General features: G+C 36.2%; 3 protein-coding genes across 3 annotated transcripts; 2 read left to right on the forward strand and 1 right to left on the reverse strand.

The window, feature by feature from the left end:
• The first annotated feature begins 142 nt into the window (after positions 1-142).
• LOC123319988 (phosphate carrier protein, mitochondrial-like) lies at positions 143-3,407 on the forward strand. The gene is made up of 5 exons (XM_044907095.1): positions 143-295; positions 717-938; positions 1,466-1,906; positions 2,693-3,048; positions 3,108-3,407. The coding sequence occupies exons 2-5, from the start codon at positions 743-745 to the stop codon at positions 3,195-3,197; spliced, it is 1,083 nt and encodes a 360-aa protein (XP_044763030.1). The 5' UTR covers positions 143-295; positions 717-742; the 3' UTR covers positions 3,198-3,407.
• An 841-nt stretch (positions 3,408-4,248) lies between these two features.
• LOC123319989 (RB-associated KRAB zinc finger protein) lies at positions 4,249-6,425 on the reverse strand. The gene is made up of 4 exons (XM_044907096.1): positions 6,152-6,425; positions 5,865-6,026; positions 5,587-5,811; positions 4,249-5,500 (listed from the first exon to the last, which is right to left on the reverse strand). The coding sequence occupies exons 1-4, from the start codon at positions 6,293-6,295 to the stop codon at positions 4,301-4,303; spliced, it is 1,731 nt and encodes a 576-aa protein (XP_044763031.1). The 5' UTR covers positions 6,296-6,425; the 3' UTR covers positions 4,249-4,300.
• A 757-nt stretch (positions 6,426-7,182) lies between these two features.
• LOC123320164 lies at positions 7,183-13,190 on the forward strand. Its single transcript, XM_044907366.1, has 7 exons — positions 7,183-7,409; positions 11,188-11,500; positions 11,626-11,755; positions 11,815-11,961; positions 12,024-12,280; positions 12,375-12,572; positions 12,690-13,190. Exons 2-7 carry the CDS (start codon positions 11,197-11,199, stop codon positions 12,929-12,931), a joined length of 1,278 nt encoding a protein of 425 aa, XP_044763301.1. The 5' UTR covers positions 7,183-7,409; positions 11,188-11,196; the 3' UTR covers positions 12,932-13,190.
• Positions 13,191-13,434: the final 244 nt, after the last annotated feature.

Raw genomic sequence — 13,434 nt, forward strand, 5'->3', positions numbered from 1 at the left:
GCAATGATTCTCAGCTTCATTGGGGAAGATTCATACCGAAGAGGAATCTTTGTCCATACATATATCCGAGTATGGATATTTTCAAAATGTTTTGTCTTGTGTGTTTTTAAATCAGCTTTTTTCAAACCAATATAAAAATTCTCAGCATGAACGATAATTTTCAAAGTGGCAACGTGGCATACACCTCGATGACGTCATGGACTGCGTTGACACTTTACCTCCGCCTCCCTCCTCCCTCTTTGACTCGTCCGGCACTCTTGATAAGGCACGGGTTCAGTCGGCCATTTTTTTATAGGTAAGTTCGTTAAATTTTTACAAATGTTTGATTGATTTTTATTTGAAATAAAAGTTATATCTGTGAAATATTGAAGGCAGATAAAATTCCTGCGTAAATTGATGCGTCCAACGATTGCTCTACCGTTTTTTTTTCACATCGATTTTTTCAATGGCTTCTTACATAATTTCATCATAACCAAGACTGAAACATTGTTAATTGTTACCGATTATTAATATTCAACGGTTCAATATGCTGTTTGTTCACTTTTCCTAATAACGTTTCTTTTTATTAGATTAACAACTCGTGGTATTCGTGAAATAGATACGAATAGTGGTTTCAACATCCATATCGATATATAAGTTTGAGATAATAAATCTTATGTAATTTTAAGCAGATTATTGAAAATTCAAAGTTCTCCTAAATGTAGACTTCATTTTAGGGGGCTAGAACAAAATCACAATAAAAATGTTCCTTTCACTTCTTCCGAAAGCATCTTGTCAATCCCAGAATGCTGTTGTACCAACAACATCTCAGGAAGCTCCTAAGTTAGGACTTGTTCAGTCCTTGACAGCTGGAAGAACTATTGCTGCTGCTTCCATAGCCCAGGGAGACAGTTGTGAATTTGGTTCATTACATTATTTTGCCCTTTGCGGTCTTGGAGGTAAATTAACCAGACCTAAAATCACATGTCTTGTGTAAAACCACGTTAAGCATGATTATTCTATTTCCTGTTCAATTTTATCTAAAGTTTTGGTAGTTTTCCTACATGTTCAATGGAGATCTGTGACAATTTTGCACTTGGGACCTACTTTCAGGGTACATTGTTACTTTTAATGGTCTCGGGAAGGTCTGAGGAAGGTCTTTATTAGCCCCAGCAGGGCTTCTGTATGTTACAGAATGGAAGAACCAGAAACGGGCTATCTCAAGATTCAACCTAGGAAAGCTTCATGAGCTGGAGGTGCGACTTGAGATAGTTTGGAATCTTCCATGACCAGCTATGTTAGTTCAATCTGCAAACTGGAAATGTTATTCCAGAACTCAATTCAGACTATTCTGTCACAGATCTCGGAACTTGTGTGGAAATCTTCAAGATTCGGGATTTTATTGAAAGGAAATGATGATTTTCAATTTTGTAATAAGTGTATTCACATAATTCAGTTCACGAAACTAAAAAATGGTTTTTTCTAGGTGTTCTATCCTGTGGTCTTACCCATACAGCTGTTGTGCCCCTTGATCTTGTAAAATGCCGTATCCAAGTAGACCCCGCGAAATACAAGAGCGTATTCCACGGTTTCAAAGTCTCCCTAGCCGAAGAAGGTACAAAAGGACTGGCCAAGGGATGGGCACCCACCTTCATCGGTTACTCTATTCAGGGTCTCTGTAAATTTGGTCTCTATGAAGTATTCAAAGTATTCTACTCAGATTTGATTGGGGAAGAAAATTCATACCTCTACCGTACCTGGTTGTACCTCGGTGCCAGTGCTTCGGCTGAATTCTTCGCTGATATCGGTCTTTCACCCCTGGAAGCTGCCAAGGTCAAAATCCAAACGACACCTGGCTTTGCTAACACCTTGAGGGAAGCATGGCCTAGGATTATGAGAGAGGAAGGTGTCAACGGCTTCTACAAAAGTAAGTAGGATGTCAGAATTGCATAATGTGGTTTTTTTTTTTTCATTTGACGAACTGAGAAATGTCAAAATCACAGTTATAAATATTTTTTCTGTGATTTTATTTTGTGTCATAGAACTTAACAACTGGGGGAATGTCACTTTCAGTGGTTTTATTTTATTTTCCAATAATTTATTTGAGGTCTTTTTCATGATTACAACTAGATCCAAAGCATCAGAGATAACAAATCGCCTTAGACTTTCAATTTCCAATCTGACAAAACCTTAACTGCGCTCAAAACTCTGTGACAATCTTGCACTTGGGGCTCACTTGACGGGTACCTGGTTACTCAAACTAGCCTCGGGAAGGTCTGAGGAAGGCTGTCTAAGGTCCCAGCAGGACCCTCGTGTGTTATGAGGTGGAGGAACCAGAAATTTGGTCGTGTAGGGATTTTAAAGCCGAGGAAATGTCCCTTAGGGGACATGAGGTGTAGCCCTATGCGATTTGGAAACCTCCATGGCCAGCTCTTTTAGTTCAATCTGCGAGCTGATGCTTAGGCGTCAGAACTCAATTCAGACTAATCTGTTGCAGAGTTTTTTAGTTCGGTTGGGTTTTCGTAAGGGCAAAAATATTGCGGGTTGATACTTGTAATATTTTAGTCTTTTGATGTTGGTGCGGAATTTTTAGGTTTGGGGGTTTTGTTATCGAAGGATGAAAACGTGGATCAATGATATATGATTTTTTTTAATTGGTTTCTTTTATTTATCGTTGAATTATTCTGTTCTGAGCCTGTTTGTTGTGTTTAAGGTTTGGTACCACTATGGATGAGGCAGATTCCATACACCATGATGAAGTTCGCTTGTTTCGAAAGGACGATCGAACTTTTGTACAAATATGTCGTACCCAAACCTAGGGCTGAATGTACGAAGGGAGAACAGTTGGTTGTAACCTTCGCTGCTGGTTACATTGCTGGTGTGTTCTGTGCTGTCGTCAGTCATCCAGCCGATACTGTTGTATCGAAGTTGAATCAAGAGAAGGGAGTTTCCGCAATGGAAGCTGCCAAGAAATTGGGTATGGCCGGTCTGTGGAAAGGATTGACCCCAAGGATAGTCATGATTGGTACTTTGACAGCCTTACAGTGGTTCATCTACGATGCATTCAAGGTATACTGTATTTTTTTTTAATTTCTTGATTTCGGTATTAATCTTTTAATCGATTTTAGGTCGCCATGCGCATGCCAAGGCCCCCACCACCAGAAATGCCGGAATCCCTCAGGAAGAGGTTGGAAGCTGAAGGAAAAGCCGTAGCTTAAGTTTAAATAAGATTAAACCAATGATTTAAAACAATTTTCAAAGCAAGAGATGATTCCAGTATTCGATGATATTAAAAGGCAGTCATTAAGCTGAACCCAGTGAAATGTCGACATGTGATCTTTCGATTCTTTTGACACTATCAAAATCCATTTATTTATGTCTTTTAGATTGTATATAGGAGAAATAAATAGTGTTAAAATTTAACATAATTATTTGATTTTTCATTTTGCCCTCGATAAATTGTTCAAAATATCTTTGTGTAGGAAAAAAGATTAAAACGAAGATATATGTGAATAATCGAATCATATATTATAATAAATATTTCTTAAAAATAATTCATTAGCAATGTTACAGGACTAGAACTCATATTTTTTTGGTTTTGTGTAATACTTCATTCAGTACATATTCTAAGGGATCACAAATCCTTAAAGTTTATTGAGGAAACCATGCAGAGTATTAACAAGATCAATATACATCAAACTAATACAAAAGAAAAAGTTTAAAAAATAAATATGGCTTTTGAAAACTATTTACAAGGCTCAACTATCGTAAGAAGATATTTACAGACTTAGTTTGTACTATACACAAGATAAATTAGACAAAAATGATTCATTTTTGAAGTAAGTTTCAAGGAAAATTTCCTCAATTTCTTTCTAACGGAGATGTGAGATCTGAAAATTGAAGAAATTTAACCACAAGCCATTCTCAATTCAAAGGCATCAACTTCTAATTGATGAATCGAAAAAATTACCAGCATTTTTTTTCGAAATCCCCAAAAAAGATCAGCGGATCACAAAAATCTACAGGGTGTTTCTTGACGGAATGCTGATCCTAAAGGGAAATCCCTCAGTCGAAAACGAATTTTGTCCACTCTGCATATCGTAATAAATTACATAACAATAAATTAAACAATTATGAAAATCAACTCTTAACGTTTTGACTTGGGTGATATGAATCTGTTAGATATTCAGACGTTAAATAATAGATACAAACCGAACTGAACCACTGGGAATTTCCAGATCCACACTTCCTAAGTTTTTTTCGAATAAACCAAAATTGGACCTGCCCTCACAACATTCACCCCTAACTTTCAATTTATCTACTAGGCCTTCAGAATCCCAAGGGTCTGACTGATACAACGATCGACAACCTCGTGGGTGACCTTATGGGCCAGATAGTAATGTTTCATCACAAACTGTTTCTGACACACTTCACAGGTGAAACTGTTCTGTTTCTCGTGGGTCTTCTTGTGCTTCAACAGGTTGTCGTTCCTCGAGAAGGACTTCTCGCAGATGTTACAGGTGTAATTTTTCTGACCGCTGTGCGAAGTCATGTGCCTCAAGAGGTGCTCCTTCCTCATGAACGACTTGCTGCAATGCTCGCAAGTGTAAGGTCTGAAACCGGTGTGTAACTTGATATGTTGGTACAGGTGTTCTCTCCGTTTGAAACTCTTATGGCAAATATCGCAAACGTGTAACTTTTCGACATTGGAAGAACTCTTGAAAGAGCTGACAACGTTGTCGCTCTTCGCCATCTCGGATTTGACAACCGGGGAGGTGAACTGGGTGGGGCTTCGGTAAGTTCCACCCCCCATATCTCCGTTCAAGGCGTTCAGGTTGACCGTTGAGTGTTCGTTGTTGGTCGAACTACAAACAGTGGACGTTGCTATATTAACTGGGGTTGCCGACTGATTCGAGTAGCTGATATTACCGGAATTCTGATGGAATGGCACGAAATGAGGGATAGGAACTTGATAATCCTGAACGGCATTGAAAATTACGGTTGGGTTTACGTTGACAGTGACTTTATCATCCAATTTGGTGTTGTTGTAAGTGAACTTTTGGTGATTTTGGGTACTTTTGATATGGGGAAGTTTATCAGGGTTAGTTTCAAAAGTGTTTTTATTCTCGTTATCGGTTAAATCGATCTTGATGACAGGGTCGTCGGATAATTTTGTTTCCTTGACACGTTTCTGCTTGAAAGTGTTGTTATTATTATTGGTTTTAATTATTTTTTGCGTTGGAGCTTGATTCATTATTGTTTCGAAATCCACAAGTTGACTTATATTTATCACTTCACCGTTCGCATTAACAACCACGTTATTGATGGTTTCTTGTGGTTTTTGTTGAGGTTTCATGGAAGGCGTTGTCAAATTGACTGTATTCAAATTGTATGCAATCTGAGAGTGTTGGATGATTTTGTTTGGTAATTCAGACGTTTTTAGTTGAGATTTCTGGTCCACGCTGGGCTGATTAGTAACGATAGCAGCCTGAGGTAACTGAACAGTGTAATAGGATTGCACCTATAAAACAAACATTATTAGAGAAAATTCGAGTATATCACAAGTTGTATCAGACTGGGATAAAGGATTATCCAAGAATTTAGTACCTGTTCAAGTTGTGATTGGTTTTGATGCTGATTTTGTTTAGGTGTTTCATTCAGTGCTCCGGTTATAGTAACATAATTTGGTAATAATGAGGCATTTTGATGACTTTGTGATGGTGCTGCCACTTGTATTGGCTGAGAACTAGTAACTACTTGATTTGAAGTCGTTATAATATCTATAACCTCCTGTTCATCGCTGTTCCTAGCAGTGGTTTCTTTGATATACACCTACGGAGGTTACAAATTGTAAGTATAGAAAGCAACTCATAATGGTCACCAACCTTTCCAGACTTTTTGAAATCCTCAGTGTATCGAAAATTCTTGAAATAACTTGAAAGCATCGTTTCTGAAGATACACATTCCTGTCTGAATGAATAGTATGATTCAAGGGATTTCAAACATTTAGAACACACCACTTTTGGAAGAAAATCGTGTTCATAAACCTAGAATTGAGTTTAAATCAAAAACCAGTTCAATTTGAAGCATAACAAGTATGTTGATGAGTTTTTGAGACCCCCCAGCATAACTAGGTATAAAATAATTAACTATTTTCGTTCCCAATACCTACTGTAAGGGAAAGACATGATTGTATTTTACTCAAGAGTTGTATTTTTCTTCCTTCCTCTTGAAATATATGAGTTTTTTCTTTCTGTTGATTAGTGGCGCATAATCTACAGAGCTCATAATAGTTGACCCTTTTGTAACCGGACATTTTTTCCTGAAATGTTCGAGGTTTCGGGGATTTATTTACATGTTCACCGATATTATTGAATTCATTCCATTTCGGCTTTTAAATTTCAACAAATTCCCATCAGAATTTGACATTTACCAAACAAATCTAGTCTGATATGACAGAAATGTCATTTTTTCTTTTTCTCTCTGACAGGAATGACCGTTGATTCGAGCTATAGAAACCTATAATGAAGGTGCAGGAACCCTAGCGGAAAATGACTGAACTAGAGTACTCGCATGTTAGTATTCTTACCGTAGTTCCATTACGAAATTATAGGTGTCCAGGATTAAATTGTTGCAATGTTTGAATGCAACAAATGTTTATCGTAAAATAAAGTTTTCCAGGAAAGTATGGAGGGTACCCTCCATAAAGGAAAGCTTCAGAAAAAAATCTCATTTAAATCTACATGCTTAATCGGGTAGTATACATAACTTTGAAATTATTGCAGGTTTTTGATAATTTATGAAACTTATAACGAAAAAAAAAATTGTGCGAATACAGCATGCAGAGAAAACCTTATTTCTGACACCATAAGTCGGATTTTATTCTTTAATCTAAGTATTGCGCATTTGATTTTGGAAAAATGAGCCTCTCTCAGGTGGTAAAAGATGCAAATAAAAAATATAGCGGTATAAGTATTTTGCTAACATTTGATGCGTTAAGAGGATAAGATTGAAACTTTGGACTAAGTGCGTATGGCATGCAGAATAATTTTCGATTATTACAGTCTGATTTCCCTTTATTTTCTCTCTGGAACAAAACCACAAGCACCTATAATACATAATACGGTAATTCACATAGAAATCATTCTTGCATATCAAGAGGGACATGCTTTGTAGTTTGAATCGATTGTGTTGTTACTCTAACTTCAATCAGAGTCCAGCGTGTTCATTTGGACAGGAATTCTTGTTGTGATCAGAACCAGGTGTGTGGAGCCACTAATAAGTGAAGCAGTTGTTGTTGAAAATCAGTTGGAGCATTTTTGTGTAATTGCTCTATTGTTTTGCAATGTATTCGATTAATTTTATCGGAAAATGTGATTATGTTGTATAATGAGCTAGTCGAGTTTCAACTATAGCAGTGCAAGAAGAAAGTGAGTATGCTTAAGTTGCGAAATCGTGTATAATTATTATTCGAATATTTTATAGCGATATATAAGTAAAGTGCGAAAGAGTAAAATTTGCTGGTGCGTATTCCAAAATTTTTTGTAACTTTTGGAGGAGTTTCCGGGTTTTTGAACCCTCGAAATGCATTGATCTCGCTTTGGGATTGGAAAAATAAAAACTTTTCGAGCTTTATAAAGTACATATGTGAATATTCATTGAATATGCCTTCACCATTCGTATTTTACACGAAAAAGCTAAAAGATTAATGCAAATTTGGCTTTACAACTGTTTACTATGCGGCAAATTCAAAATTATAGCAAAAGTCCTTACTTCTTTATGTTCATATCTCTTGAACAAAGTCCATGTAATTCAGGCATTCATTGGGGTAAAGCCATATGCAGTTGAAAGTAACACATTGAATAATACTTTTGCACAACATATTACGAGTGTAGCACATAAAGTTTGTGACATATTTTTCTATATATTTTTTATGCCTCAGTGTCTATACCTTCAAAATCGTTCAACAAGACTTCTGAGTTGGGTGGATAGTTGTCAGATTTTTGTACCAAAAAATATTTTAAATAAGCTTCCACTTGAAATTTATCAAGGAGAGCTAACATGCTTAGGTTTGTGGGTAAACTTTGAGAAAAAGGAATCATTACACTTCTTGTAATATCTTGGAAGGCCCATGATGAGAAAATGTACGTTCAACTAAAAATAAAAGGAAGATTTTGGAAGTAAATCATTTAAAGATGGACACATGTATCTTTCTTGTGGAAATTCCATTTTGTAAAGTGATAATGAAAATACTTATTTCATGAAATATTGATTTAACTCTTCTTTTCATCATAATATCACTTACCTACCTATAGTAATGAAATCAGAGTGAATAGAGGGCATATTTGGCGATGTTTTCTTTTGCAGAGAACCTGTAGGTGAAAATTCTGAATACCTATCATTCAATATCAAATTTTTCATGATCCAATAATGATAATTATAGGAAATTTCACGTGATCCCATGAAAAATGCAGACCAATGTCAACGACCTATTGTATATCATCATGGATGTAAAAAAATATTGTGCCTATATCGTTTATTCACGCGTTCGTGATGAAATACAAAAGATCCATTCAAAATCATCGAGGAATGAAGGAAACATTGAACAATTGCGGATAAAACTGACCCTCAGGTGTCGTTAAATCAATTTTTCACGTATACCTACTGATTTTATGTATGATTCATCCGACAGTGCTTTCTACTTCGTTAACTCTCATTGTACTCGTTTATTTTATGTAAAATGAACTGCAGTGGTTTCTTGTATATTCAGCCAAGAGGACGTAGAGTAAACTTTGAGGATGCAAAAAGGTTGCAGAAGTTATACAAAGGTTCATTAATTTTAAGGTTTTCGAAAAATCTCGACTTTCTCAGTTAATTCAAATGAATAAAATGCGACTATGGTTCTCTCGAACTTAAATAAAACATTTCTCGTAAGGAAAAAATATTGAAAAGACGGTTATGAAAAAATTTTTCCGATTGTGTTATCTGATGTAGACGAATTCCATATAAAAGTTTCAGAATGCATAGTTAGTACGAAAAATTATGGTAATAGCCTCTGCAATATCGTGATCAGCTCCATTAAATTATTTGGCTCTTGAGCAATGCTGTCTCAAATGATGAATAATGTATGGTTATGAGTTGTTATGATCCGATAGAAACTTTTCTTTTCTCAAGCAAAATCACTGGGAGTATTACAAAGAATAATCGAGTAATATGAACGTACATACTCGTTCAAAGAGTGATGTAATTTTTAGAAAAACACCTTTTGGAGTAAAAAAAATTTCGAAAGTTTTTCGCATCCGCCATTTACTTCTGTTCGATCCAGTTTCTCCAAATCGATAGTTTTTCTTCCAGATCAGATCTTTTGTATTGAAGCCTCACGAAAACATCGAAAGTGAAATGTTAAGTGACCTCATTTCCTCTGGAAAAGCAACCAGGTGTAACACTCCAATTTGCAACACGTTCTTCTTTGTCTGATATACGAAATCATTGCTGTTTCATTCTTGAATTAAAAGTGTTTATTACGTTGAGATGAGCGAAATTAACCTAGTTAGTGTAGGTTCTCGAATGCAGGAAAATCGTCAACAAACACAAAAAGATTATAACCAATTTGCCTTATGCAATTGTTATGAAGTATTGTTGCATTATCTAATTGTCGAAGATGTAGAAAGGAGGTATTTCTTGGGAATATAACCGAAGCTTCTCGTGTACCCTCTCTCCAACTGAGTCTCTATCAACGCCTCAGATCAGAAAATTGACAAGCTGAAGAAATAGAAATACGTATAAGTTATTGGCTCATTAAAATTGGCCTTCAAGTCACGAAGCAGTCCTTAAAAGCTGGCATTTGTTATTTAAATGAGAATCCATGGAAGGCAACTTGTGAAAATAACGATAATTTGGAAGTGGTAAGCCAGCCAATACCTATGCTGGATCTTAAAAAAAGGCTATTGAATTCATAAAGGGTTTTTTGAGGGAGGGAAAAGCCATAATATAAGTAGAAGTATCATGGTCAAATGCAGCGTGTCCCAACATGAAGAACTGCCCATTTTGAAAGAATTAAAACTGTTCTTCCAATTGCTTGGACGATAAATCATTTATCATCGATGGTGGATGCGCTGAAGTCAATTGTTTATAATATGATTATTCTATCCAGACCAAACAATAATGTATTGGGACAGAAAAAGACCATTAATTCATTTTATTCTTCAAATTGGTTGAATAAATACTATTTCAATGTCTCGAACTTCTGATTAATATGTTTTATCGATCTATCCTCACTGGAACTACCCAATACAAATAACTCTTCCACAATGAGGGATCGCCAACAATAAATGGCCATGTCAACGTCCCTTCATTTGATTTCTTTTTATATCTTTACAATATCGTTGAGTCATACTGCCTCTTGCAAATGAGAAATTGAATAATTCAGCAGAGAATCGATTTTAGATTCTTTAAACGATATATATTATTCCCTGCACGGGTACAATGACACTATAATTGGTGTTAAATTGACTTCTGTGGATTTGAGATTTTTTTTGTAAATGAACGATATTCGAATTTTTGTTTATTCTTAAAAATCCAACTAGGTTCTTAGGCAATGCAGTTGAATACCAAATACAATAACCCCAACATTCATTGTTCAGTCGAAAGCGAATTTTCGCTTAGGGAAAATACCGGAAAAACGGCAGTAGATGCGAAAATAATCACCTCCCCATAAATGGGTCACTTCTGTTGACCTGAATGACGAATTGCAGCCAAGAATCCCATTCGGTGAAGTCATACACAATGCGACAATTTCGAAGAAGTGGACTTTTCACTTAGAAATGGCCAAGCGGTTGGTCTGTCCAGTTTTCCAGCTGGTTTTCAAGGGAAAACTGTTGAAGATCTCACTTCTCACTTAACTGGACCGCTGTTTCCGTTTTTCATTGAGGTTGAAGCGGTCTTTCTGCACGCGAGGTCGAGAATGACCGGAATGGGGTGGCTAGTTTGTTTTTTACGATGTTAGAAAGATAAGTTGGGGGAAGATCGATTAAGAAAACCCTGGTATCTTCAAGAAATACTTATTGGAATATATGGAAACTAAACACTTCAGACCTCCAACTGGGGTAGTTTCGGTTCACCCTTTAATTTCCCTTGAACGAATTAATTATTTGGTGGATGCGCGAATTGATGTATAATAAAAATTAATTCGAAAACATTTCTTCGCAGACTAATACGATGTCATGGTACCTTGTGCTTTTCTCCATCTTCCTAACCATCCAGCAGGTGTTGACAATGGACTGTTCAAGAAGTGAATGTTTGAAACTGGCAGATCCCCTTGTTCGCGAGCCAAGATTTATTTTTCCCGATAACAGGGAAGATATACAGAGGGGGTGTCGTACTTGGGATGAATTTGTGAACTGTTTGAAGCATTACACCGAGGAATGTTTCAATGAGGAGGACAGGAGAAGGTTTAACAACGCTGTGGAAAGTCCAATAGAGAACATCCATGAGTTGTGCATGAATGTGAAATATCAAAACGGTAGGTTCAGTTACAAACTGTGATCGAAGAGTTAAGTATTCTCTTTTGAAATTTGGTTGGAGAAGAATTTAAGAGTTCATATGAGCTCTAGATGATCAGATACTAATTTCCTCATATTCTTCCAGAATATCTGAAATTTGCACCTTGCATAAAAAGTACTATAACCGAGAGGGACCATTGTGGTTTGCAGTATCAAATGTTGGTTGACCAAGTGTATCAAAGAGACAATTCCCTTCCAAAATCTACATTATGTTGGTCAGTATAGACATAAGGATGAGAAAAATATCTTTGCTCAATTTTTAATTCTATTTCAGTTTACACGACAAATTTAAACAGTGTGTACAAAGAGAAACGAGAAGACTGTGCGACAGAGATGGACAAAACGGTCAAGCTACAAGGTTTTCGATGCAGATTTTAGACAAAGCCCTTAGATTCATCGAAGATCAATGTGTTAATTACATGTAAGATTTTATAGAACTTTTTCAGTAGAAAATTTATTGAAAAAAATTATGATGGTTTTCAGACCAAACTCAGGAGACTGTAATTCTTTCCAAGACTCCCTACCATCTACAGATGTTCTCTCTATTTCAACAGTATCTAGTGAAGTATATCCTTGGAGTACAATACAAGAAACAAACTTCATTAAAGAGGCCAGAAACCCCCCAAATAGGGGAACTACTTCGAATATCTCGCCTCCTTACTCTTGGCAACCATCTCCAAGTACACCTTCCGAAGAAATGGTACCTCCTAGCTCTCCTACATCAATGACTGATGTTCTTGGTAAACACAATTTTTTTTTCCGTAAATTTTTCATTTCGTTGTTCAGTTTCAGCCAATAAATGGCTTATCATTTCTAAATAATGAATTTTTGTAGGTTCTAGGACAAGGCCAGCATCCTACGGAAGAGCCAGCAGTTGGAGCGATATGCAAGGACCATCAGCTTCAGTACCAGTGACGCAAAACAGTTACCCCATATACTCGGAGAAAGTATCAACAACAGAATCACCGAAACCATATTGGATGGCTACCACATCTTCATGGAATGTCATGAAAAAAGACATCCCAAACTTAGGTATTCAAAGAAGCTATTTTTCTCCTTTCAATAAGCCAATTTAAGAACCATATATCTGCCAGATCATCATATTTTCATGATTTCATGTGTAAGATCTTTCATTATATATTTTTGAAGGTTCAGCCAATAACAACAGAGAACAAGCTCGTAATCCAACACCAAAGGAAGCTTCTGCAAGTTACCATACTACTACTACTGTAGAAACAACCCATTGGTACCCTGCTGCTGGCAGCCACCTATCAAATGAGATTGAAGAACCTAACCAGCAGGGGTTAACAGTGCAGAAGGACCAGGCCAGTCTGTTGGCCAGTTCCATACACACGTTGTTTTTAGCGATACTGTTCAAATTGCTGGTATGATTTCACTGGACGTCTTCTTCCTTAAAGTTCTGAGATATTTTCAACGCGATTCTGTTCAGAATTTGTCTTCCGAATTTTTTTTTTCAATCCTATCTTGTGTTGTATAGGTTTAGTTTTAAGTTTATCATGCACTAGTCAGTTAGTTTTAAGATGTGTATTATATTAGGAAAAGAATGGAAGATCCTTCCAATCCAGATGATATAAGTTTTAATTTACATGGATGTATCTATATCTGTTTAGTTGATATACAACAAGAAATAAGCCAGTGTTTTTTTCCTTATAACACACAACGAATAATTCTTCAGTATTATTCATCGTGGTGAGCCATGGCATGAATAAATGCTCTTATAATTAGATGAAAATATGTGAGGAAGCATGTTTCATTATGGATTTTAATGTTTACCAATTTCGCATGGTGTATGTCCCTTGAAAGGCATAAAGAGATGGTTAACCTGTTTAATGCACTGTGGTATATTCAGGAATGTGTGAAACAAGATGATACC

Source organism: Coccinella septempunctata, chromosome 9 (genome assembly GCF_907165205.1).
Source record: "Coccinella septempunctata chromosome 9, icCocSept1.1, whole genome shotgun sequence".
NCBI lineage: Eukaryota > Metazoa > Arthropoda > Insecta > Coleoptera > Coccinellidae > Coccinella > Coccinella septempunctata.